Consider the following 25,940-nt stretch of genomic DNA (forward strand, 5'->3'; position numbering starts at 1 on the left):
CTTCCCAATCATGATCAGACTCCCTAGTCTACTTCTTCAAACCATTATCCTCCTCAGAGAGGCCTCCTCACTGCCACTAGAGTTGTTGTGGGCTCCAAAGCAAGGAAGCAACATCAGTTCCTCCATGGCTGAGAAGCTTCTATGTCAAGATCAGGGTCCAGGCCTTCACAGAATCACATCCTCCTACGGTCAATACAGACAAACACGGGTGTCAGAGCCATGGCAGCAGCAGGATTGTTCATAGCAATGGTCCATGTTCCTCAAGCAGGGAGATGAACCACCACTGTTTTCCAACTCCATTTCTTCTTTCCTTTCTTCTCTACTATTACTTAATATAGGGATACCTTTAAAGTCCCAAGGTTTCTGCATGCTGGGCTCCAAGTGCTCCAACCTCTAAAAGAGTTAGCCTTTTGGCAAATGGAATATATATATATCAACCTAGACATCATAAAGAATAGCTACCATAGAGAATGAAGAATAGATACCTATAGGAGTAGAAAGGAGTAAGCAAAAAACCCATGGCCTCAAACATCTGTATGCAAATACACAAAATATATTATCAAGAAAATAACTACTTGATCCTAATGTGAGGAAGCCAATTTGACTTAAAGTACAACTGAAACTTAGTGAAATGAGACTTATGATTAGAATATGTCACTCTGGAAAGATCTGGGTTCGAATTTGACCTCAGACACCTACTAGCTGTATGTGACCCTGATCAAGTCACTTAACCCCATTTACCCAGCTTTTGCCCTTCTGTCCTAGTAATATATGATGATCAACTGTGAATGACTTAACCATTTTCAACAAGGCAAGAATCCAGCATAACTCCAAGGGACTCAAGGCAAAAAAAGGATATCCACTGTCATAGAAGGAATACAGTCCAAATGCAGATTGAAACATATCATTCTTCATTTTTTCTCCACATTAATTTTTTCTTGTATAAACAATGTGTGTCTTGTTTCACAACATGATGAACAGGAAAATATGTATTATATAAATAACATATGTACAACCTATATCATACTACCTGCCTTCTTGGAGAAGAGGGAGGGAAGGAGGAAAAAGAATGAGTCATAGGTTTTTAGACCTAGCTAATATGAGAATTTATTTCTCTTGGATAAGCATATTTATTATAATTTATTACATATTTATAACAAATCATATGTATTGGTTTTGTTGCATACTACATTGTTATATGTAAAGATACTTATGCTTTTTTAAAAAGAAAGGGAATAGATAAAAGAGGGGAAAGGGGCAACACTGTAATATGAAGGTATATTCATATAGATAAATCCAGGAGCCGGAGCAGTAAAACATAATGGAGAGCACCCAAGTATGGATGAATAGAGATGTAAACAAAAGCAATTTTGTCATAAGAGTATATTATAAACCAGACGGATACAAGCAAGAAGTCTGACCTAGAAGCATGATACAAAAGTGATAAAAGACTTCAATTATATAGAAAAATATCTCTTAGAGTTTTCTGAATACTAAAAGCATAGTAGTTTATAATTTCTTTATTTGTCTTAATAACTCTATACTTCAGAATATGGGGGAACCAACAAGGAAAAATCCTCTCTTAAATAAGAACTTTGTTGCCAGGGTGGAAATGAAGAGAAAATTGGATGGAATTAATCACTTCATGTTATAATTTTTTATAAAGAAGGATAGAAAAGTCAGTATAGCCTAAAATGCACTCTAAACTTGGGGATGGCAAATTTCAGAGAATTCAGTAGAGGGGTACAAAGGTTCTCATGAACGAAAAATATTAGAGTCAATCAGGTCAGGAAGTATGATAAGTTCTCAAAAATAAAATTTTGGAGTCATTAGGAAAAAATAATTCCAATAAGGATGAAAAACAAAATTTGCTTGAAGAGAGCAATATGAATGCACAGGGAACTTACCTATCAACTTAGATTTTTTTAAAAATAATTTAAAGAAGATGGAAGCAAGGAAAAATATAAAGGATAAGCATAAAAGCCCATCATAGTCCTATAAGAAAAATGGCAGGACAGGCAATATTAATATACTGTAGTGGGGCTATAAATTAGTCCAACCATTTTGGAAAGAGAAAGAAGCACCATATCCTCCTAATATCGTCTTCAACTCTTCCCTCTGACTAAATCCCCATATCCACCTGCAAGGCTTATTGATTCCAGCTTTGTAACATCTCTCACATTCACTCCCTTCTCTTCTCTAATACTACTACCACCTTGCTGCTGCCTCTTGCTCAGTCATTTTCAGTCATATCTAACGATACTTGGTAACCACATTTGGGATTTTCTTGGCAAAGATACCAGAGTGATTTGCCATTTTCTTCTCCAGCTCCTTTTACAGATGAGGAAACTGAGGCAAATAGGGTAAAGTGATTTGCCCAAGGTTATCCAACAAGCACATGTCCGGGGCCAAATTTGAATTCAGGACGATAAATAGTTCTGACTCTGGGACTAGTACTTTATCTACTGCACCATCTAGCTGCCCTACACTTATACTATTACAAAAATAGCTTTCTGTTTGGTATCATTGACTCAAGCCATTCCATTCTTCAGTCTAATCTTCACTCAGCTGTCAAATTTATTTTCCTAAAACATAGTTCTAGCCATATCACCTCCCTATTCAATAAATTTGAATGATTCTCTTATTACCTTCAGAATCAAATATGAAATCCTGCATTTGGCTTTTAAAGACTGTAACCTGGCCCCTTCCTACCTTACTAACTCCTCTTATACCTTATTCCCTTCAAGTATTCTGTGATCTAGGTGCTACTCCTTTCACAGGACACTCCATCTCTCAGTTCCATATGTTTTCCTCATTGTCTTCCATGTCTAGAATTCTCTCCCTCCTGGATTCCCTAGTCTTCTTCAGATCCTAGCTAAAATTTCACCTTTGAAAAGAAGACTTACCCTGTAGATATATCTTATAGGTACATAGTTGTTTGTATGTTGTCTCCTGTGAGACTGTGAGCTCCTTGAGAGCAGAGACTGTGTTTTTTCCTTTTCTTTTTGCCCTTCTTTCCTCACTTGATCCTCCCATTCCTGCTAACTATCATTCTATATCTCTTCTGTCCTTTGTGACTAAACATCTTGAAAAAGTCATCTATACTAGGTGCTTCCACATTCTCTCAATCTCACTTTCTTCTTAACCTTTTCCAATTCACTTCTAACTTAATCATTCCACCAAAACTGCACCATCCAAAGTTACTAACAATCTCTTAATTGCCCAGTCCAATGGTCTTTTTTCTCAATCCTCATTCTCCTTGACCTCTCTGAAACTTTTGATACTACTGATCAACCTCTCTTTACTATTTATTTCTCTCTAGGTTTTTTTTTTTGTTGTTGTTGTTGTTTTCCTTTTTAAACCCTTAACTTCTGTGTATTGGCTCTAAGGTAGAAGAGTGGTAAGGGTAGGCAATGGGGGTCAAGTGACTTGCCCAGGGTCACACAGCTGGGAAGTGTCTGAGGCCGGATTTGAACCTAGGACCTCCCATCTCTAGGCCTGGCTCTCTATCCACTGAGCTACCCAGCTGCCCCCTTCTCTCTAGGTTTTTGGAGCACCATCCTCTCTTGGTTCTCCTCCTACCTATCTGACCACTCTTCAGATTCCTTTGGTGGATCCTCAACCAGATCAAGCTTTCTCACTATAAGTGTATCAGAGGGTTCTGTCCTGAGTCCTTTTTTCTTTTCCCTCTATATTATTTCACTTGGTGATTTTATCAGTCCCCATGGATTTAATTACTATCTCTATGCTAATGATTTTCAAATGTATCTATCCTTCCTCAAATTCTTTGCTGACCTCCAATTTCATATCTCTACCTGCCTTTCAGATATCTTAAACTAGATGTCCCATAGACATCTGAAATTCAGCATGTACAAGTCTCCTACCTGATCCTCCTAGACCCTTAGACTCAACCTAGCTGTTATCTTCAACTCTTACTATCTCTCACCATCCCCCCCCCCCCCCCCACTACCATTTGTCAAAGTCTCAATTTTACCTTCGTAACATCTCCATTATATATCTGCTCCCTTCTCTACTTTGACACTGCCATCACCTAGGTGCAAACCCTCACCATCTCAAGCCTAAACAACTGCAATAGCCTTCTGGTGGGTCTGCCTGCCTCAATTCTCTCCCTACTGTAAAGCATCCTAAAGCACAGGTCCAATCATGTTAGCTCACACACACCGTAGCTCCCAATTGCCTCCAGGACATAAAAATCCTTTATTTGGCTTTCAGAGCCCTTCATAACCTTGCCTTCTCCTACTTTCCAATCTTCTTATACCTTTCTCCCCTACTACATATTCTTTAATCCAGGGGTACTGGCTTCCGTCAGCCAATCCTGAAACAAGACACTGCAACTCTCAACTGTAGGCATTTTCTTTGCCTATCCCCATGCCTGGAATACTCTCCTTCCTCATCTCTGCCTACTATCAAACATGTGACCCACTTCCTGAAAGAGAGGTAAAGGACTCAGTGTGTTGACTGAGCCTTTTTTTTTTTTTTTTTTGATGTGGTAAATACAGAAATTTGTTTTGTCTGTTTTTCCTCTCTCAATTAGAAGTGGGATGGAAGTACAAAGGCAGAGTTTTGCTGATTGAAGAAAAATAAGATTTAGGTTTTTAAAAAGCCAAGAGAAAGACTTTTAGACTATACTGAAACCTTATTCTATATAGTAGGAATAGATCTAAGAGGCACTGGACAAAGTAAGCACTAAATATCATCACAAAAAATGAAATGAAATCCACTATATTTTAACAGACAAATTTCTGGTTTTTCAGGAAGTCATTTCCAAATCAGATGGGCATAGTTAGGCTACTAATTTTTTAGGGCAAAGATAAAAAACAATATAAAATTAGAAGGAAAAAAGGGAAGTTAAGCCATGAATTTTTTTTTTATTATCTTGGAGTTAATACTATGTATTGGTTTCAAGGCAGAAGAGTGGTAAGGGCTAGGCAATGGGGGTTAAGTGACTTGCCCAGGGTCACACAGCTGGGAAGTGTCTGAGGTCAAATTTGAACCTAGGCCCTCCTGTCTCTAGGCCTGGCTCTCAATCCACTGAGCTACCCAGCTGCCCCCTAGCCATGAAATTGAGAGAACTGCAATCTAATTTTTTTTTAAACCTTTACTTTCTCTCTTCAAAGGCAGAAAAGTAGTAAGGGCTAGGCAAGTGGAGTTAAGTGACTTACCTAGATCACCTAGCTAAAAAGTGTCTGAGGTCATATCTGAGCCCAAGACCTCCTCCAGGCCTGGCACTCCATCCACTGTGCTCCAAACTAATTTAAACAAGCTGCTATATAAAACAAATAAATAAATAAAAACTAATAAGAAGCTACAGACAAATTTACAAAAATCAGGCCATTCCCCAATCAACAAATGGTCAAGGGACATGAATAGGCAGTTTTCACATGATGAAATCAAAACTATCAATAAGCATGTGAAAAAGTGTTCTAAATCCCTCCTGGTTAGAGAAATGCAAATTAAAACTCTGAGGTACCACCTCACACTTAGCAGATTGGCCAATAGGAAAAGGAAAGGATAGAGATAAATATTGCAGGGGATGTGGCAAAACTGGGACATTAATACACTGCTGGTAGAGTTGTGAATTGGTCCAACCATTCTGGAGGACAATTTGGAACTATGTGCAAAAGGCTTTAAAGGAATGCCTGCCCTTTGATCCAGCCATACCCCTGCTGAGTTTGTACCCCAAAGAAATAATAAGGAAAAAGACTTGTAAAAAAATATTAATAGCTGCGCTCTTTGTGGCGGCAAAAAAATTGGAAAATGGGAGGTGTCCATAGATTGGGGAATGGCTGAATAAACTGTGGTATCTGATGAGACGGAAGATTGTTGTACTGAAAGAAATAAAAAAATGGAGGAATTCCATGTGAACTGGAAAGACCTCCAGGAATTGATGCAGAGTGAAAGGAGCAGAAGCAGGAGAACATTGTACACAGAGACTGATATATTATGGCACAATAGAATGTAATGGACTTCTTCCAGCAGCAATACAATGATCCAGGACAATCCAGAGGAACTTAGGAGAAAGAACGCTATCCACATTCAGAGAAAGAACTGTAAAACCAGAAATGCAATAGAAAAATATATGCTTGATCACATAGTACAGTAGGGATATGATAAGGGTTTTGATGTTAAAGGATCACTCTACTGCAAATATGAATAACATAGAAATATGTTTTGAAAAATGATTCATGTGTAATCCAGTGGAACTGCTCGTCAGCTTTGGGAGGGGGAGGAAAAAGTTCGGGAGGATGGGATTATGAATCATGTAACCATGGAAAAATATTCTAAATAAAAATTTTAAAAGAAAAAATATAGAAAGATAAAAAGAAGCTACAGAGAAATTTCATTAAAAATGCATAAAATACCTGAGAATTAAGATATTCAGTCAGTTATTACACAACACTCTATAAAAACAAAGGAAAACAATTAGTAGTATTTTTACTACTTATGGTTGTGTTGTGTCTAATGTATTATTAATAAAATTAAAATGTGGCAGCTAGAAAGAGTAAATGGATAAAGTGCTGAATCTGGAATCGGGAAGCCTTGAGTTTGAATATTCACTCACTAGATGGGCAAATAATTTGACTTGGGCAGATGTCTAGGCAAAGTTTCCTTATTTATAAAATGGAAATGTTGTTATTGTTTAGTTGTTTTTCAGTTATGTCCAACCATTTGTGAAATTTGGGGTTTTCTTGGCAAAGATACTAAAATAGTTTGCTATTTCCTTCTCCAGTTCATTTTATAAATGAGAAAACTAAGCAAATAGGGATAAGTGACTTGCCCAGCGTCATACAACCTGTATATATCTAAGGTCATATTTGAACTCAGGAAGATGAATCCCCCTATCTCCAGGCCAGGAACTCTTTCTACTGTACTACATGACTGCCCATAAAATGAAGATAATAATAATAATTACCTTCCCAGGTTGTTAAAAGGATAAAAATGAGATGTTTGTAAAGTACTCTGCAAACCTTAAAGCAGTATATAAGTGATACCTATTATGATTATGATACTACTTGAGTTGACAAATTTAGTGATATTTCAATGAAACTACCAATGGGTTTCATTTAGGGAACTAAAAAAAAATTAAATTAATTTGGATGAACAAAGTCTTGGAATTTTAAAAAATGAGAAAAAAGTAGGAATAAAAGGAGCATAGTTCTTTCTAGATCTCAAACTATATGACAAAGAAATAATAAAACTACTTCATACTAGTTATAAACAGAAAAGCATTTCAGTAAAACAAAACAGATGACCAAAAATTAGAAATAATTGACCCTGGATTCCAGTGTCTAAGAAACTGAAGGTCTTAAACTATTTAGGAAGAATTTCTTATTCAACAAAAACTACTAGAAAAAAAATGAAAAGAAATTTGGCAAAAAACAGGTATTGACCAGGTCCTTATGCCGTATACAACAATAAATTCTAAATGAGTTATGCTTTTGTTGTGTGTGTGTGTTTTTTTTAAGTCCTCTGATTTCACTGGAAACTGCCAGTGAGAAAATTTTACCAATGTAAACTAACAAGTGTCTGGAACTGAAGAGTCTTAGACAGTAACCTAGTACTACTAAATGGTTAAGTGACTTGGTCAAGGTTACAAGGCCAGATTATATCAGATATGAGATTTGAATCCTGGTATTTCTGATTCTGTCCTATCTCCCTCCATATGGATGCACTCTAAATATAAAAGGTTACATCTTTTTTTTTTTTAATTAGAGGACCTGGAAGGAGGTAATCTTAATAATCATGGCAAATAATAAGATATAATAATATCTTAAAATAATAAGAAATAAAGATCATAAAAGAAAAACATAATAGTTGACATTCATAGATAATTTTAATTATTAGAAGCACTTTATACACATGGTTTCATTTGATCTTCACAACAAATCTGCAAAGTAGGTGCTATTATCATCCCTATTTTACAGATGAGAAAACTAAGGCTCAGAGAGGTTAAGTGACTTACTCAGAGTCACACAGTTGGTAACAGTCTGAGATTTTTTTGTCTGCAAGTATAAGCAAACTATCCATCATATCCCACTTCTTCTAATAATGAACAAATTATTAAATAAACAATTTCGACCATGTAAATTTAAAAGTTTTTGCAATTAGTTCCACTAGGACATAAAAAGGAAAAGGTCAATTGAGAAAAATTTTTACCAGGTAAACTTCTAATATCCAAGAGACATCAGTGTGTTCACTGATCTTATAGCAAGATTTAAGAGCCATTCCCCAATAAATGACTCACAGAGGAGAAAAATGAAGCAGAAATTATGAAACTTTCTGCAAGAAAGAAATTGCTCTTACCCTCTCCATGATAGAAAAGCCACCAGATAGTGGTTCATTTGAAGAATTCAAACCACAGGATAAAAGGCACTACTTGCATTCTATTTTTCAATTCTTCTTTTTCTCTGAAGAGCAAGAAGCTGTAAATGGAAAAATGTTACAAAATGCTTGAGGAGACAAATCTTGACAGGTAAGTCAAATTATATTGAGAATATTTAAGGATGAAACTAGGACAACAAATAGATGGAAATGGAAAAGGAGCTGTCTAGATCAGAGTTGCCAAACTCATAGCCAGCAGGTCTCTAGCAGCCTGCAAAACTCTTAAGTTCCTCAGGAACTGGATTAAAATGTAATTTGGTAGCCATTCACCAAGAGATAAATGGTCAAAGGATATGAACAAACAGTTCCCCATAGAACTGCAGGGGCAGCTATGTGACTCAGTGGATTGAGAGCCAAGACCAGAGATGGGAGGTCCTGGGTCTAAATCTGACCTCAGATGCTACCTAGCTATGCGAACTGGGCAAGTTACTTAACTCCCATTGCCTAGCCCTTACCATTCATATCCACATTTAAAAAAATGCTCCAAGTCAGCAATAATAAGAGGAATGCAACTCAAAACAATCCTGAGGTTTTATTGTACACCCTGAAAATTAAAAAAAAAAAAAAAAAAAGACAAAAAATAGCAACAGTCAATGTTGGTAGGGTTGTAGAAAGATAGGCACATTAACATATTGTTGGTGGAGCTAGAAAATGGTATGACCATTTGGGCCTCAATTTCCTAATTTTCTTTTTGTTAAGAGGTATTACATTAGATGATCTTCTAAGTCTAAATCTATGATTCTAAGAACCTTGAAAAAGAAATCAAGGATGGGTTTCCATGCTTTATAGGAAGTCCCCATATTGATGAGATCATCTGTAGAACCATTAAAGTGTATGCATTATTTATGCCCCCATATTGCATATTCTATTCCAAGATGTCCTACCTGAATTTTGTATCTCCCAAAAAAACCTAGACCAGTGCCTTTTTCACAAAATAATTACTTATTATTTCTTAAAATGGTTGTCGGATTCAAACAAAATATTTCCCTTCCTGGAATGCAATTCCTCTTTCCTTCTACCTATTAAAATCCTATTATATTCTTCAAAGGCCCATAATAAATTTCACTTCCTCTATAACTTCAGGCAACATAGATCTCTCTTCTTCCTAAATGTCTACAGCATTTATTGTTTACACTATACATTTTGGTACCAGAAAATAATATTAATACTAGCTCACATTTGAGGAGGGCTTTAAGGCTTGCAATGCATCTTATATAATATTATCCTATTTCATCTTCACAACACCATAAGGTATATATTATGGTCTTCATTTTACAGATGAAGAAACATTGAGGAAAGGCTGAGACTGATTTGCTCAAGGGTTAGAGAAAGTATTTAAACTCATCTTCCTCATTCCAGACCCAAAGCCCTATCCACTATAATATACACTTCCTGCTATTCTTCAGTATTTTTCAAATTAATAAAATCTCATCTCAACAAAGAGCCTAACTTCATGGAAGGCAAGGAGAGTAGTATATATAGGCCTCTGTATTCATTGCCAACCCAAACGCCTAGCCACAAGGGAAACTCCTCACAGGTAAACGGATAGTTATTCTTATTTTTAACACTCAAGTACTAATAGGAAAGCTAAGGAACAGGTCTGCCAAATTTAATGACTAAACATTAAATAAAACCAGGACCTCAAAATCTTCATGTGATTCAAACTTTTAAATACTCTGAAATTATATAGAGATTATTACCTAACAAGAACTGGGGTATGAGGTTACTTCCGGAGTCCTGTCTGAATAACCCCCCAAAAAATCATAATAGCTATCAAATTCAATTCTATTGTGTTTTAATACTATAATGGACTGTGATGTCCTGAAATTCCTAATCTAGCTTTGAAAATACTCCCACTGAATAATCCAGCAGCAATGATGGATCATGCCTAAATAACACCACCAAGTGGCTTAAATTCATTACTTCTATGTGACTAAGATAGAAGGGACTAAAAATCTCTATCATTTTTTCCAACTCTACACCTAAATTAAAAACCAGAACTATAGGACTGTACTCCATGCATTGCAAACTGGGTTGAAAAAAGATATTTTGTGATATATTTATATCCCTGTTGAAACCAACAAAGCTGGCACTTTATTTAACCTGGCTATGGCCTATTTACTGAGATCAGGTATCCTGACCAAAATTATGTTTAGGTGCCTCAATTTTCTAAAGTTCTATCAGAAATTTATTTCTCTTTTTAAAAAAATAAATACTCTGAGGAATTTGGATAGATTCAGAACTGGCTGAATGGCCTGACTAAAAGTGCAGTCTTTAATAAGTTGATGTCAACTTGGAAAGGGATTTGTTCCTGACTTGGTACTGTTTCATATTTTTTACAGATGATTTAATGGCATAGATGGCATCCTTATCAAATTTACAGATGACACAAAGCTAAAGGTAGTTAACACACACACAAAAATCTTAATGGGATAGAACAATGAGTTTAATAAGATAAAATTTAATGAATATTTATATAAAATATACTTCAATTCAAAATATTGACTTCATTAAGTCAAGATGGGGTCAGTATGGTTAGAGGTGATAAGGGCAAAGTTGACAAACATGGAAGTTGGAACACTTATGAGTGATGCCAAGATAAAAGATATGACTATCTCTGTGTTGAGACATGGTCCAGTACAGTAGATTATGTAAAATGAGGGCTGAAGAACTGAGAGGTTAGGGTGTTTGAGGGAGTACCAAAACATATGTTGAAGTCCTCTAGTACAAAGTAGTTGTGGAGAAGAGAAAGGTTGAGCCAGGGAATAAACTCATTGAAGAAAGAAGGAGTATATCTGGAGGTCATCAGGCAATAGCTACCAGAATTTTGATGGGGCAGGGGTAGAGAAACAGGAATTTATAGAGCACCTACTATGTGCCAGGTACTGTGCTAAGCACTTTAAAAATATTCTCCTTTGGGGGCAGCTGTGTAGCTCAGTGGATTGAGAGCCAGGCCTAGAGATGAGAGATCCTAGGTTCAAATCTGGCCTCAGACACTGCCTGGCTATGTGACTCTGGGCAAGTCACTTAACCCCCATTGCCTAGCCCTTACTACTCTTCTGCCTTGGAGTCAATACACAGTATTTAAAAATTTAAAAACATATATATTCTCCTTTGATCCTCACAACATTGTGAGGTAGGTGCTTGTATTATTCCCATTTTACAATTGAGGAAATTAAAGCAAATAGAGGTTAAGTGACTTATGTAGGGCCACACAGCTAGTAAATAAATATCTGAGGCTAAATTTGAACTTAAGTCTTCTTGACTCCAGGCCCATCATTCCATCTACTGCACCACCTAGTTGGTACACATGGATGAATATCATAGGAATAAAGTGGTAGAGGGAGAATTGGAAGTAGCAATGGGGAGAAAAGAATACTTCAATTATCTTCTACCTTCATCAGAGGAAAAGAGGTGTCGACATGGAACCTAGAGACCCCAAACTTGTAGCTTAGTGAGGTATGATGAACCCCAAGTTTAGAAATAGTTTGTAGGTTGGAGACCCCCAAAGCTTGTGCTTGTTCCCAAGAGAATCCACCCTGAAGGGAATCTCAGGCTAGCAGTTGCACACTGAATAATGGACCCTAGGGTAAATGCTAAATATCTTTTTTGTCCTAGGCAGCCTTCCCCATAGTATTAGAGGCCCTGTCCTAGGAAGACACACCTGGGCTGGGACCATCCTAGAGAATCCATTGTGTAAGCAGCCCCTTTCCCCTACACCCTAGCCTCTAGCTATGATCCCTTTCTCTAGCTTGATTGTATCCTGTCAGTATAATGTCAGTCATCTTTCCCAGCCCCTGGATCTTCCCAAATGGTATATAAGTTCCCCAATTTCCTTTGTTCCTGGGAGTCATCTAGCGCGGTGTCACTCCCAGGGGGATCAGGGAGCAGAGCGAAGCAGTGTTCATTTAGACTCTGCACAAGGCGCAGCTCTGCATAAGAGGCCAAGTAGCCCTCATCCCCCTTTCCCTTGATTAAAGAGTGGTTTTATGACTATTTAATAGTTCTGCGTTTTTAAGTTAACAGAGGAAAAGAAATGGACTGAATAAAAGCTGGTGTTGGAAAGTATCTAGGAAGGTTGTCATAGTTAGGAATCAAGACTCAGTGAGAGCCAGAGGATAGAGGGAATGGGAAATGAAAAGATTTAAGATGGATTAGAACTGTCCTGTTTGTCTATAGAGAATGTTAACTGGAACAACAGATGAAGTTGCAAAGAAGCAAATTTAGTCTTGATGTCAGGAAAAGCATTTTAACAACCAGTTACAATCTTCCTTAATTGGAAGGCTTCAATCTAGGCCTAGATGAACACTTGTTGGATATGTTGGATAGGGATTCTTGTTCAGGTCCCTTCCAAGTCTAAAATTCCATGAAATCCTAACCACTTGAAGTAACTTTCTTTTCAAATTTATGTTCAAATCACAATTAAAAGAAATAGGCAAATGGTGGCACAGGGGATATAGCACTATACTTGGGAGCAAGGAAGGCATGGGTTCTAATTTTGCCACAGACACTTCAAAGCATTTTTTTCTTGACCCTGAGCAAGTCGCTTAAACTCCCTCTGCCTTAGTTTCCACATCTGTAAAATAAGGATGCTACCTATTCTGCAGGGTTGTGGAGAGAATCAAACAAGAAAACAAAGCAGCACTATATAAATGCTTACTATTGTTATTAAAAATAACATTCTCAAATGAACACAGAACAAAAACGCCCTCATCTGACTTCACAAGAAGGCTCCAATGTACCTCACCACTATTCCGTGCTAATTTGGTAGACAAAATTTACAAGTGTTACCAGAAATAAAGAGTTAATTTACTTTAAGGTTTTATAGATTTTTCGTGTCTTTTTTTCCCTTTTTGACCGGGGGTAGGGAGAGATCCGTCGGAGCTCAAGAGGTCAGGAGTGCAATTTATGGAGAGGAAGAGTTGCTGGCTTGGAAAAGGCACAGAATGGGAAGGCCCCAAAATGACTGTATTTCATATATTTCACTGTGTTACCCAAGAGCTGGCCACAGGATAAATCTTTCCACCCAGTGCTCTTTTCTATCTAGACGTCCTGAACCCATTGCCCTACTATTCTCCGGTCCCCTAACACAGTAACTGACGAGGACCTCGTGCGACCCCTCCAGGCCCCGCCCCGCCCCCTCTTCTTCCCTCTAGATTTCCTCCTCCAAACCCCCCTCCTCTACTGTACTTCTTTCTCTTCCTTTTTCTTTCTGCCTTCCGCTTCCTCCTACTCTTCTTGCTGCTCCTGACCTCAGAATCACGGTTCTATACACAGATCGCCAATAATTTGAGGAGGAAGGAGTTAGTAACCTAGGAGGTCTGGTTACTTGAACTGCCTCGTGGGAAGAGTAGTTCGGCGCTGAAGAAAATAGGGAGGAAAAACTACAATTCCCAGAATGCACCTCTTCTTGGTCCTTCGAGTTTGACAAGGACCCTTCTCCTTCCGCCGGCTCCGTCTCAGTCCTCTAAGGATCTTTAATTATGATCGTAGTTTTTGGAAATGTTTTCTTGATAGATTTTTTTTTAATCCACAGAATCAAGAAAGTTCCAAAAATAAAGGCAAGAAGAAGTGCTTCCAAAGGAATAGTAGAGGTGGGGGGAGGGGCATAGAAAATACTTTCTGGCATTTTAGACAGGCACGTATCAGCGCCACCTATGCGTGAGGTCCTTGGCTGCGGCTGTAGGAAACCCCGTGAGTTGGCGGGGCGGTCTTTCTTTCGGATCCGCCATCGGTGGGTAAGTGTGTGCATGGCTTGTGCTCCTTAGTGTATCCTCCTTACTTCTCATTCCCTGCCTTTTAACTGTTCCTTTTGCTTTCTCTGTCTCTTCAGGTGGACCCAGTATCACGATGCAGATTTTCGTGAAGACTTTGACGGGGAAGACCATCACTCTTGAGGTGAGGACTGCCTCGGCCGGGGATGGGGGTGGGGCGTGTGTGGGTTGGGGAAGGGGGTCTAGACTCTTGTTCTCGATCCTGGGTCCCGGGTTTGAGCTTCTCGGGTGCGGGGATCTTTCTTGAGGCTGAGGTCTGCTGTTTGATCCGGCAGCCGGGCTTTTTTCCTTGAAGGCTGAGTTGGGAAACCCAAGTGTCTAAAACTCCGATTTCACCCCCTACCGGAACTTGGCTCCCAGAGCCTGTAGCGGGGCAGGACTTGCTTACATTGGGACCTTGAAGCTACGGGCACGTGGGACGGACCGGCTCCCACTTTGGCTGGAGTGCGGCTGAAGGCGCGAGTGTTTTCCATGCCCAGGTTCCTTGATTAGACCGTCCGCACTCGGGCCTGTTAATAAATGCATTCTGTGTGCGGATAGTAGGAAAGATCCGGAACATTTACCAGGGGTTTTTATTTCCTTGAGGAAGAGGATTAAACCAAGAAATTATTTCATTCTTAGGTCGAACCGTCTGATACTATTGAAAATGTCAAGGCCAAGATACAAGATAAGGAAGGCAAGTTGTCCACATTTTTCTCCCCATTTGTCCAACGGTGTTAATCGATTTTTTGAGTTGCTATCTGCCACCGCCACACCCCGTTTTAAGTCCCAGTACAAAAAGATGTGTGTGGGGGGGAATTCCTGCTCTTGGTGAGCTTATAGTAAGGGGAAACTTACAAACATAATAATGCAAAAATAAGGTAAGGGTGAAATATATATTAGAAATGATGGTTACTAGGAAAGGCTTCTTTAATTGGGGTTTTAGATGGGAAATGGAACATGTACGGTCGGTGCCTTTGGGTCAAAGGGTATCTGATAAGATCTAAGGTATCTGAGGTGGAAAAGGGCTTTAACTGTTTAGGAGTAGTAAGGGGGAGCTTGTGGGATAGATTCAAAATTGACATAATAAAGGAAAAGGACTGAAAGATTGTTGGGATAAAAGTGTAAAAAGCTGCTGATAGTTGCTTAAGGTTGAACAATTTTCTGGGTTTTGTGTATATCAGGTATTCCTCCCGACCAACAAAGACTGATTTTTGCTGGCAAGCAGCTGGAAGATGGGCGTACTTTATCTGACTACAACATTCAGAAGGTAAAAATTGTCATAAACATCAAATTGAAATTTATTTCTCACCCTGGAAAAATAAATCGCCAGAAATCTAAAATAAAGGAATTCAGAATTGTCAACAGACATCCAATTTAAACAGTGTTTTGGGGTTTGTAAAATGTCAAGAAATACTAAAATGACTTCAAGTAAAAGTCTGGACACTTATTGTCAGGGCACTTGTTCTTTAAATAGGAGTCAACCCTTCATCTTGTTCTGAGGCTTCGGGGTGGTGCCAAGAAGAGAAAGAAGAAGTCTTACACCACTCCCAAAAAGAACAAGCATAAGAGAAAGAAGGTTAAGCTTGCTGTTCTGAAGTACTATAAGGTAAATTGATATTTCTGATTTACTGTCTGCAAGAGAAAGTATATTCCTAGAGACATAAAGGGTATTTTTTGCCCCCCGAATAAGTGGGTTACCCATTTATTTTAAAAAAAGGTAAGCCTTATATATAGATTTTTGCCTTTTAGATAGATTAGAAGTACTATTGTTCATGCCTATTCATTTAAGCCTATTAAGAGAATTGGGTTTGTGGAATTTAGGCAAAAGAATAAGCTTCACTTTAACAGCATGGAATTTCTGAACTTTGGGTGGTACTTGGGGAATCAAATAAGTGAGAAACATACTGAGGAAAAGGCTTTTTAGTGTAACAGAATTATGTGAAGTATGATTTTTTTAAAAGGTATCTTAAGACATTTTTCTGCCTTTTCTAGGTTGATGAGAATGGCAAGATTAGCCGCCTTAGACGAGAGTGTCCTTCTGATGAATGTGGTGCTGGGGTCTTTATGGCTAGCCATTTTGACAGACATTATTGTGGCAAGTGTTGTCTAACCTACTGCTTCAACAAGCCAGAAGACAAGTAAATGTATATGTGTTAATAAAAAGCATCAACTATTTTTTGTGTGTGATTAGGTTTATTGCATACTGGCATCTTGAGTAGGTTTTTGTTCGTTTAAATCATTCTAAGCATTATGCTTATGGCCTGGAGTTTTGCTGCTCTTATGTTTGCCTGCGTGTGCTTTACTAGTTTTAGGGGGGATGGTTGTACTCTTTAAGGGATCTGATGAGCTATAAATGTCATGACAAGTTAGCTCATTCTTATTTGAAGGACATTTGTTGCTTATGTTGATTTTCATTGCCTTTATTTAATGCCATTAGATATGATAAAGAGAGCTCTCCTAAGATCCCATTAAAATTTATGTGAAGATTTTATTTAATAACAAGTCATTCTTTCCCTAATAATCACAAATTCTGAAAGATCCATAATGACACATGCCATCCACCCCAGCAGGTACTTAGAAGGATTTTTGCTTTTCAAAAGGGAGAGGGGAAGGAAAAAAATTGTTAATTTGCAACACCATGAGTATGGTAATCTAAGCTTCAAGTGTAAAAAAAAATAAAATAATTTCAGTTATTTAATTTATTTTGTTGTAGATTATATATAAATTATAAATAATTTATTTAATTGCTATAAGAATAGGATAGGTCAATCTAGGATGACAACTTGGTAAGAGGAGGTAAGGCTATGACCTTGAAATTTTTATTTGCTGCATTGGGTCATAAAATTTAGACTTTTCTGAAACTTAGTTTTATATGTAAAATGGGGTGTGCTAGTCTCTAGATGAAAAATTATGGATATTATAATAGTGTATAAGTATCATTTTAATGAATTATACATAGCTGAAAATGGAATGAATAATCTGGACTTGTCCTGTCACTTAAGGTGCCTGGGTTATCAGAAATACTGGATTCAAATACTTTACTTGTTTATGAGCACATAATATAAACACTCAGTCTCAATTATATACAATCTCAATTTTCAGGCAATCAGGGTGTGACTTGCCTTCATTGTTAAGTAACTGCCTAGAGGTGGCTTGCTCTGGGACTGAAAACAGGATTTAGGATTAGAGGTTTTTTTAAAAACCCTAACCTTCTGTCTTAGAATCAATATTGTTTATTGGTTCCAAGGCAGAAGAGTGGTAAAGGCTAGGTAATGGAGGTGTCACACAGGTAGGAAGTGTCTGAGGTCAGATCTAAGCCTGGCTCTCAATCCAATGAGCCACTTAACCTGCCCCCCCCAATTAGAGCATTTCTAATGTCCTTTCTTAAAACATCTTATATATAAAGAATGTCATGGTAGCTTTAAACTGAACTAGGGAACCCTGTATTTCAAAGCATCTCTTTCCCTCTCTTAAAATAAGAGGCAGTGAGTAGAGTTAATCTTGGAATCAGAAAGGTCTGAGTAAAGTCCTTTGTGATAACAGACTATGATTTGGCCAAGTCACTTAACCTCTCAGTGCTTCAAGAAACTAAAGTTGCAGAGAAAATGCCTGCTTTATAAGACAACTGGGCCCATACATCCAGTCCAGAAGATTAACAACTCCTGTACACCCATGCTTGTAATGGCTGTTTTTAGAATTTTATTTGGAAGACTAAGGCAGTGTGAGAAATTTAGATAAAAGTTTTGGTTTGGGCAGATTGTTCTCAGGAATGACCAGCTCTTTAGGCAAAATAGAGAAGGGGTAGTTTGAAAGTGTTCAATAAATATTAACTAAAAAACAAATGTGGTGAGAAACCACACAGTAACACTTTTTTTTCAAAAAGCATTAAAGTAAAATATACATACAGGTGCTCTATAATAAAATAAAGCAAATATTCAGTTCAATTACTATTTTTAATGTAACAATTTAAAATCCTGGATCCCAGGAAGTCTTCTGCAAAACTTCTTTCTCTTCAAAGCAAATAATTTCATCTCCAGTCTTAAACTCTATTTTTGCTTCATCCAAACTAAGACCGCAATCCATTCCAGTTTTTATGACTGAAACATCATCTTTATGATGCTTCAATGAAGTTAATAATCCTAAAGGATAAAACATGATCGCCATTAGAATCAATTTAAGACATAATTGGTCAAAAGAAGAAATTTTTTTGGTTTGTTTCTGTAAAAAGGAATTCTTTATTTTTTTAATTTAATGGGAGATCTGGAAATCCTACCAATAGATGTTTAGGGATTAACCAGCCCACAGTGATGGGAAGGAGGAATCAGAAAGAGGGGTAGAAAAAGGGGATAAAAAGACACCAGCCATTGTAAATTGGGGGTGGGGAAGAAGGATTCTGCCTGGTGAGCTGAGCTGAAGGGTGATCAGCTGGACTTTTTCTAATGGCAGTTATAGGTAGATAAGCATTTTTAGGTAGTAAACTTAAAAGCTGCTACAAGTTTTCTCTGGCTTAAAGGGATACAATTAATTTACAACTCTACTATGTTCTCTTTAAAACTTAAAATTATTAAAAACTGCTCTCTTATTTTGTCAAAACCCCTATTTTAACCCTGACATTTCTAAGGGCACAAGGCAGATTTTAAATATATCCAAGAGATCAGAGAAGACATCTTTGAAATCAGAATTTTAGACTTAGCCTAATACCTATCTGAATTATAAGTACTCCCAATCCCACTACCAACCCTGACTTTCAGTATTAAGGAACTCATTACTTCCCAAATCAGCCCATTTATCTCACTTATGACTAATGATTAGCAAATTTTCACTTACATTAGGTTCAAATGCTACTTTGCCCAGAGCTCCTAGTCATGCTATCTAAGCACAAGCAGAACAAGTCTAATCTCTTCCAGAAGATAATCAAGTTACAAGGCTGACATATATGCCAGGAATACACAGAAAGGCAAAGAACAGTCCTTATTCTCAAGCAGTTCACAATCTGATAGGGGAGAAAACATGCAAACAATTACAACATTAAGATTTAAGGAGGTTTGGGAAAAGCTTGAAGATAGCAATTAAAACTGTCTCTAAATTTTTTCTAGGCTTAATTACCATAGATTAAGCAATCTTAGTTCCTTCAATCACTGGCATAATAAGGTTTCAGGTCCCTTTGTAATTCTGGCCATGTAGCTTGTCAAAATTCTTCTGGTGTGACAGCCATGACTGAAAATAATACTCCAGAGGATGAACAGTGTTGACATGAACTATTAATTCTCAGGTCCTTACCCATTTATCTCATTATTCCTTTGCAGTTGATTTTTTAAATTCAAGTACAAGACTTTTCATTCATCCTTATTTAAAGTTCATTAGACTCAACTTATTTTGGAGAATCTCAATTTCATCATCCAAACTATTCCCTAGCAGACTCCTAGCTTTGTGTCACTTGCATATCAAATAAGAATGCCACATATGCTTTCATATGATTTGTTGATAAACTGAATAGAACAGGGGCAAGGACAGAATCAACTGAAGACATCTATGGTTGACATAAGTCACTCCGGTCTTTTTAAAAACAGGTTCTGGAGGAGGACATATGTGTCTTTTAACTAAGGTATAGCAGAAACAATCCTAATCTAGAAACCAGGAGACTAACTTTTAATGCTTGAGCTACTAACCTGCTGTGTGATTTTTGGAAGTCAGTTGTTTAACCTTTATACCTTAAATTGTCTAATCAAGTGAGGATAATTACAAAACCTAAACAACCTAAATAATAATTATACTGTTATGATGACAATGAAATCAATTTTTGTATGTTTAATAAAAATCAGCACAGCATTGGGCATTTCATACTAGGAATAGATTACAAAGGAAATAACAATCACAAGAAAAAAATGAATATTTCCAAGTCCCAGCAGATGAGACTATTTAAGGTTAAGTCCTTTTAATTTATGTAGCATGTGACAGGACTAAATTTTATTACAACTAAAAAAACTGAGTGTCACTTCAAATTTTTCCATGACAAGATTTGGCTTATAGTAAGAAGTCAAAATTGTATTCCTTGTGTACATAAGGTTCTAATATAGATAATATATTCTAACATTTAATAGCTTGAGTAGAACCATTAAAAGATGTCATCATGGGTCATGAAAAGAACATGAGGCCAATTAACATTTTCTTCCTAACTACTAATGTTAAATACTGCAACCAGTCAAGATGAAAAACTTCTATGAAGACAATTTTTACTTACCTTTCCAAATAACACATCCATTACGAATTAATTTAAATTTCAACCTTTTCTCTAATTGCCCTTTTTGTACTCTGCAGCCAGCTACAGGAACTTGTTTTTTGCCTACTGTCACAGAGAAGGTGGCCAATACGGATGCTTCACCTTAAGGAGAAAAGAAAAATTGAGTATAAAATCTTAAAAGTCTGATATATTATTGCAGTCTGTTCGTTGTGCTTATCAACTAGTAATAAGTTTTATGAAGGATATTAACTAGTTCAAAAAACAAATTAGTCTTAAGGTTTTTAGAACAGCTTCAATTATTTTTATAATTGACTAATGTGAGGATGAAAAATAATGCCCAAAGATTCTTCTGATGCTCTTGGATGAAAAAGAATCACTGGAAGATTGTATAATGTAAAAAACAAATGCACCTAAGTTTTTGCCCAGTTGAAATCTAAATCTAAAGTTACCCTTTTAAGACTAGAATCAATTGGTCTGGTAATTTCAGATATTATAAGCACAATTACTATCTAGGTTTCATAGCTTTCTCTTCATTAAGATTATCTGCCTTTTAATTTTCAAAATGCTTCTTATTTTTACATTTAAAAATTTGCATTAATGTCTTTCCTTTTTACATCTGTCATATCTGTATTTACCCCCCACATCAGTGCCCCTTTCCAAGAGTGAACTTTTCTGCAACAAAGAAAACAAGGAAAACCAACTCAAACAGCTAGAAACTATAGCATATAATAACACTGTACACACATAATCTTGTACTTCTCCAAAAAAATGAAAGGATGTAAAATTTCTTATATCTTCTCCAGAACAAGATTAGTGATACTAATTATACAACATTTGGTTTTATTTTAGGGTTTTTTGTTTATACTGTTTTAATTATGTGCATTGTTATTTCTTACTGTTTACTTCACTCTATCCTTTCATATATATCTTCCCATGCTTCTCTGCATTCCTCATATTAGCCATTTCTTACAACACAATAATACTCCATCACATTGATAAAGCACAATTTAAAAAATATTTCCCAAATGATCATTTACTTTATTTCCAGTTCTTTGCTGCCATGGAAAAAAGTATTACCAAGAATAACTAAGTAAACAGAAATTTTGTGTTTTGTTTTGTTTTTTTCCAATCTTTGACCTTTAAGGATTTAGAGCCAATAGGAAAACCTTTGGGTGAAAAAGAATTAATAAACAGCATGGTGATTTTTTTCATTTTGTTAGAAATTGTTTTCCAAAGTGGTTAACAATTCACAGCTTCACCAACATAAGCTAGAGTGCCTCTCCTCCTGTAAGCCCTTGAACATTGTTTTCTTTTGACCACTTACTAGGTAAGTTGTTTTAAATTTTATTTTTCTTATTGTTAGTGATTTGGAGCAATATTTCAGATGGCTATTGATAACTGTAATTCTTTTGAGAATTGTTTGTTCCTCTCCTTAGATAGCTTAGCTACTGGAGGAATCTTGTCTTCTAATCTCTAACTTCTCTACTTCACCAGAGATTCAATCAGCCTATTCTATACCATTGAGGGAGGCAGCTTAGGGGCTTAGTGGATAGAGCACTGACACTGCAGTCAGGAACAGCCTCAGATACTCCCTAGCTGTGGGACCCTGGGCAAGTTACTTAACTACTATTTGCTGAATCCTCAGAGAAAGAAGTGACAAACCACTGTGTCTTTGCCAAGAAAACCCTATACAGGATTGATGGTTCAATGAACTATAATTTGGGGCAGGTAGAGAGATGGAGACAGTGCCAGGGCCTAGAGTTAGGAAGACTTGAATTCAAATATGATCTCAGACCCTTATTAGCTATGTGACCCTGAACAAGTCACTTAGCCCTGCTTGCCAGTTTCCTCATCTATAAAATGAACTAGAGAAGGAAATGACGAACCACTCTAGTATCTTTGCTAAGAAAACTCCAAAAGGGGTCACAAAAAGTCAGACATGACTGAAACAACTGAATGACAACAATACTATCAATATTGTAAATAATTAAGACTTAATAATAACTCACATTGTTTCCAATTTATTCATCATGTCAATGAAGATTAATCCTAAAAACTTGTGACATCTGTGACAAATAGAAGTAGTGTGAACCCTGGGTTTGAGTCCTGGCTCTACTACTTGCTGCTTATGGGATCTTGAGCAAGTAACCTCTTCAAGTCTCATTCTCCTCATCTGTAAAATGAGACAGTTTAACACACGTTGATCTCTTGAGATCCATTCCAGATCTATTTCTATGATGTTACATGCTTATGAAGCAGGCAGGCCTCTGCATATGCCAGATTTATGAGTTCAAGTGGAGACTTACACTTACTTGTGAGGAAGGTCTAGAATAATATAGAAAGAATGAGTGTGGGGGAGCAACCAGATGGCTCAGTGAATTGAGAGCAAGGTCTAGAGACAGGAGGTCCTGGATTTAAATCCGGCTTCAGACACTTTCTAGTTGTCTTTCCAGGGAAAGTCACTTAACCTCAGTGATCTAGCCCTGGCCACTCAGATGCCTTGGAAACAATGTGCAGTATTGATTCCAAGATGGAAGGTAAGAGTTTAAAAAAAAAAATTGAATGTGCTTCCAAATAATCTCTTAATCACTGAAATACTAACACAACTTATCTATGACATAGCGACTATCAAAAGATTTCTTACTTTGCTCCAATTATTTCTATTTTTCTATGTCTATGCCTCAGTGAGATCTAATTATCTGTATTCCTATGTAGAGAAATGTTATGTATAATTCTCTGTAGTGAACTCTATTCACTATTATAGTAATCAGAAGAATAATTCACAGGGTGAGGGTGGAACACTAAATAATCTAAGATGGCATGGGGGATGGGAAAGAGGGGGTGAATAGGGGACACCAAGAGAAACTTGAGTGAGTAAGAAAATAGGATATTCGATTACACACAAAGAGGGCATGGGAGGGAGAGGGGACAAATACTATTATAAGAAGGAGAGGAAGAGAGCATTATGAGGTAATAATCAAACCTTACTCTTAGTGTAATCAACCCGGAGAGGGAAGAGTAGCTAGACTATCCATTGGGACATAAAACTCTCATCTAACCCTTCTGAGAAAGTTAGAAGGGATAAACCAAGGGGAGCAGGGGAGTGGGGAGGTCAAAAAAAGGGAGGTGAGAAGAGGGAGGGAATTCATAAGGCCTTTAAAAACAAAAAGAGGGGGAAAAATAAGGGAGGGGGTAGAAAGGGAAGTTAATCAAGGGAGGGGATAAGGGAAAGCGGCTCAATAGCAAACCACTGATTTAAAAGGAAAAAGTATAAGGAAAAAGGGGGTAGGAAGAGGGGAGGATTCGAAAATGTCAGCAAATGCACAACTGATGATTATAGCTCTGAATGTGAATGGGATGAACTCGCTCATAAAACGGAAGCAAATAGCAGAGTGAATTAGAAACCAAAATCCCACCATATGTTGTCTACAAGAAACACATATGAGGCCGGTGGACATACACAAGTTTAAGGTTCAGGGTTTGAGCAAAATCTTTTGGGTGTCAAATGAGAAAAAGAAGGCAGGTGTGGCTATTATGATTTCTGACAAAGCCAAAGTAAAAATAGATATGATTAAAAAAGACAGGGAAGGTCATTACATCCTGATTAAAGGCAGTATAAACAATGAGGAAATAACACTGCTCAATATGTATGCACCAAGTGGCATAGCACCCAAATTCATAAAGGAGAAACTGGCAGAGCTCAAGAAGGAAATAGATAGTAAAACCATACTAGTGGGAGATCTAAATATTCCTCTGTCAGATCTAGATAAATCAAACCGAAAAATAAATAAGAAAGAGGTAAGAGAGGTGAATGAAGTCCTAGAAAAATTAGATTTAGTTGATATGTGGAGAAAAATAAATAGGGACAAAAAGGAATACATCTTCTTTTCAGCTGCACATGGCACATTCACAAAGATTGACCATGTTATAGGGCATAGAATCATTGCAAACAAATGCAAAAGAGCAGAAATAATAAATGTAACCTTCTCAGATCATAATGCAATAAAAATAATAATTAGTAAGGGCACCTGGACAGGAAAATCAAAAACTAATTGGAAATTAATATGATTCTTCAAAACCAATTTGTCAAAGAAGGAATCATAGAAACAATCAACAATTTCATTGAAGAAAATGACAATGATGAGACATCCTGCCAAACTATGTGGGATGCGGCCAAGGGAGTACTCAGGGGGAAATTTATATCCTTGAGTGCATATATTAACAAATTAAGGAGGGCAGAGATCAATGAATTGGGCATGCAACTCAAAAAATTAGAAAGCAAGCAAATTAAAAATCCCCAGATGAAAACTAAACTAGAAATACTAAAAACCAAGGGAGAAATTAATAAAATCAAAAGTAAAAGAACTATTGAATTAATAAATAAGACTAGAAGCTGGTACTTTGAAAAAACAGATAAAATAGACAAAGTACTGGTCAATCTAATAAAAAAAAGGAAAGAAGAAAACCAAATTGATAGTATCAAAGATGAAAAGGGAGACCTCACCTCTAATGAAGGGGAAATTAAAGCAATCATTAAAAACTATTTTGCCCAATTATTTGGCAATAAATATAACAATTTAGGAGATATGGATGAATATTTACAAAAATATAAACGGCCTAGATTAACAGCAGAAGAAATAGAATACCTAATATCAGAAAAAGAAATTGAACAAGCCATCAAAGAACTCCCTAAGAAAAAATTGCCAGGGCCTGATGGATTCACAAGTGAATTCTATCAGACATTCAAAGAGCAACTAATCCCAATACTATACAAATTATTTGATATGATAAGCAAAGAAGGAGTCCTACCAAATTCCTTTTATGACACAAATATGGTACTGATTCCAAAGCCAGGGAGATCAAAAACAGAGAAAGAAAACTACAGACCAATCTCCCTAATGAACATAGATGCAAAAATGATCAGGGGGGATTTATACCAGGAATGCAAGGTTGGTTCAACATTAGGAAAACCATCCACATAATTGACCATATCAACAGTCTAACAAACAAAAATCACATGATTATCTCAATAGATGCTGAAAAAGCCTTTGACAAAATACAGCATCCGTTCCTATTGAAAACACTGAAAAGTATAGGAATAGAAGGACCTTTCCTAAAAATAATAAACAGTATATACCTAAAACCATCAACAAACATCATATGCAATGGGGATAAATTAGAAGCCTTCCCAATAAGATCAGGAGTGAAACAAGGATCCCCATTATCACCTCTATTATTCAACATAGTACTAGAAACACTAGCAGTTGCAATTAGAGAAGAAAAAGAAATTGAAGGTATCAAAATAGGCAAGGAGGAGACTAAGCTATCACTCTTTGCAGATGATATGATGGTCTACTTAAAAAATCCTAGAGAATCAACTAAGAAGCTTGTAGAAATAATCAACAACTTTAGCAAAGTTGCAGGATACAAAATAAATGCACATAAATCATCAACATTTCTATACATTTCCAACACACTAGAGCAGCAAGAAGTAGAAAGAGAAACACCATTCAAAATCACCCTAGACAATATAAAATACC

General features: G+C 36.8%; 2 protein-coding genes across 2 annotated transcripts in view; one reads left to right on the forward strand and one right to left on the reverse strand.

Annotated features, from left to right (window-relative positions):
- Window positions 1-14,104: 14,104 nt before the first annotated feature.
- RPS27A (ribosomal protein S27a) lies at window positions 14,105-16,332 on the forward strand. Its single transcript, XM_044660670.1, has 6 exons — window positions 14,105-14,141; window positions 14,237-14,301; window positions 14,799-14,853; window positions 15,341-15,426; window positions 15,634-15,765; window positions 16,152-16,332. The coding sequence occupies exons 2-6, from the start codon at window positions 14,254-14,256 to the stop codon at window positions 16,299-16,301; spliced, it is 471 nt and encodes a 156-aa protein (XP_044516605.1). The 5' UTR covers window positions 14,105-14,141; window positions 14,237-14,253; the 3' UTR covers window positions 16,302-16,332.
- A 1,503-nt stretch (window positions 16,333-17,835) lies between these two features.
- MTIF2 (mitochondrial translational initiation factor 2) overlaps window positions 17,836-25,940 on the reverse strand; it is a 54,295-nt gene continuing 46,190 nt past the window's right edge. Inside the window, exons 11-12 of the mRNA XM_044659474.1 lie at window positions 20,401-20,541; window positions 17,836-18,298 (exon numbers count right to left, since the gene is read on the reverse strand). Of these exons, the coding sequence (XP_044515409.1) occupies window positions 18,126-18,298; window positions 20,401-20,541 (314 nt within the window). The 3' untranslated portion in view covers window positions 17,836-18,125. The remainder of the gene's footprint in view (window positions 18,299-20,400; window positions 20,542-25,940) is intronic.

The sequence above is a fragment of the Gracilinanus agilis genome, chromosome 2 (genome assembly GCF_016433145.1).
Source record: "Gracilinanus agilis isolate LMUSP501 chromosome 2, AgileGrace, whole genome shotgun sequence".
NCBI classification, from domain to species: domain Eukaryota; kingdom Metazoa; phylum Chordata; class Mammalia; order Didelphimorphia; family Didelphidae; genus Gracilinanus; species Gracilinanus agilis.

Coding starts and splice junctions, on each gene's coding strand:
- RPS27A (XM_044660670.1), top strand. CDS start 14,254: ATGCAGATTTTCGTGAAGACTTTGACGGGGAAGACCATCACTCTTGAG. Junction 14,854..15,340: donor CAAGATACAAGATAAGGAAG/GCAAGTTGTCCA, acceptor TGTGTATATCAG/GTATTCCTCCCGACCAACAA. Junction 15,766..16,151: donor CTGTTCTGAAGTACTATAAG/GTAAATTGATAT, acceptor TGCCTTTTCTAG/GTTGATGAGAATGGCAAGAT.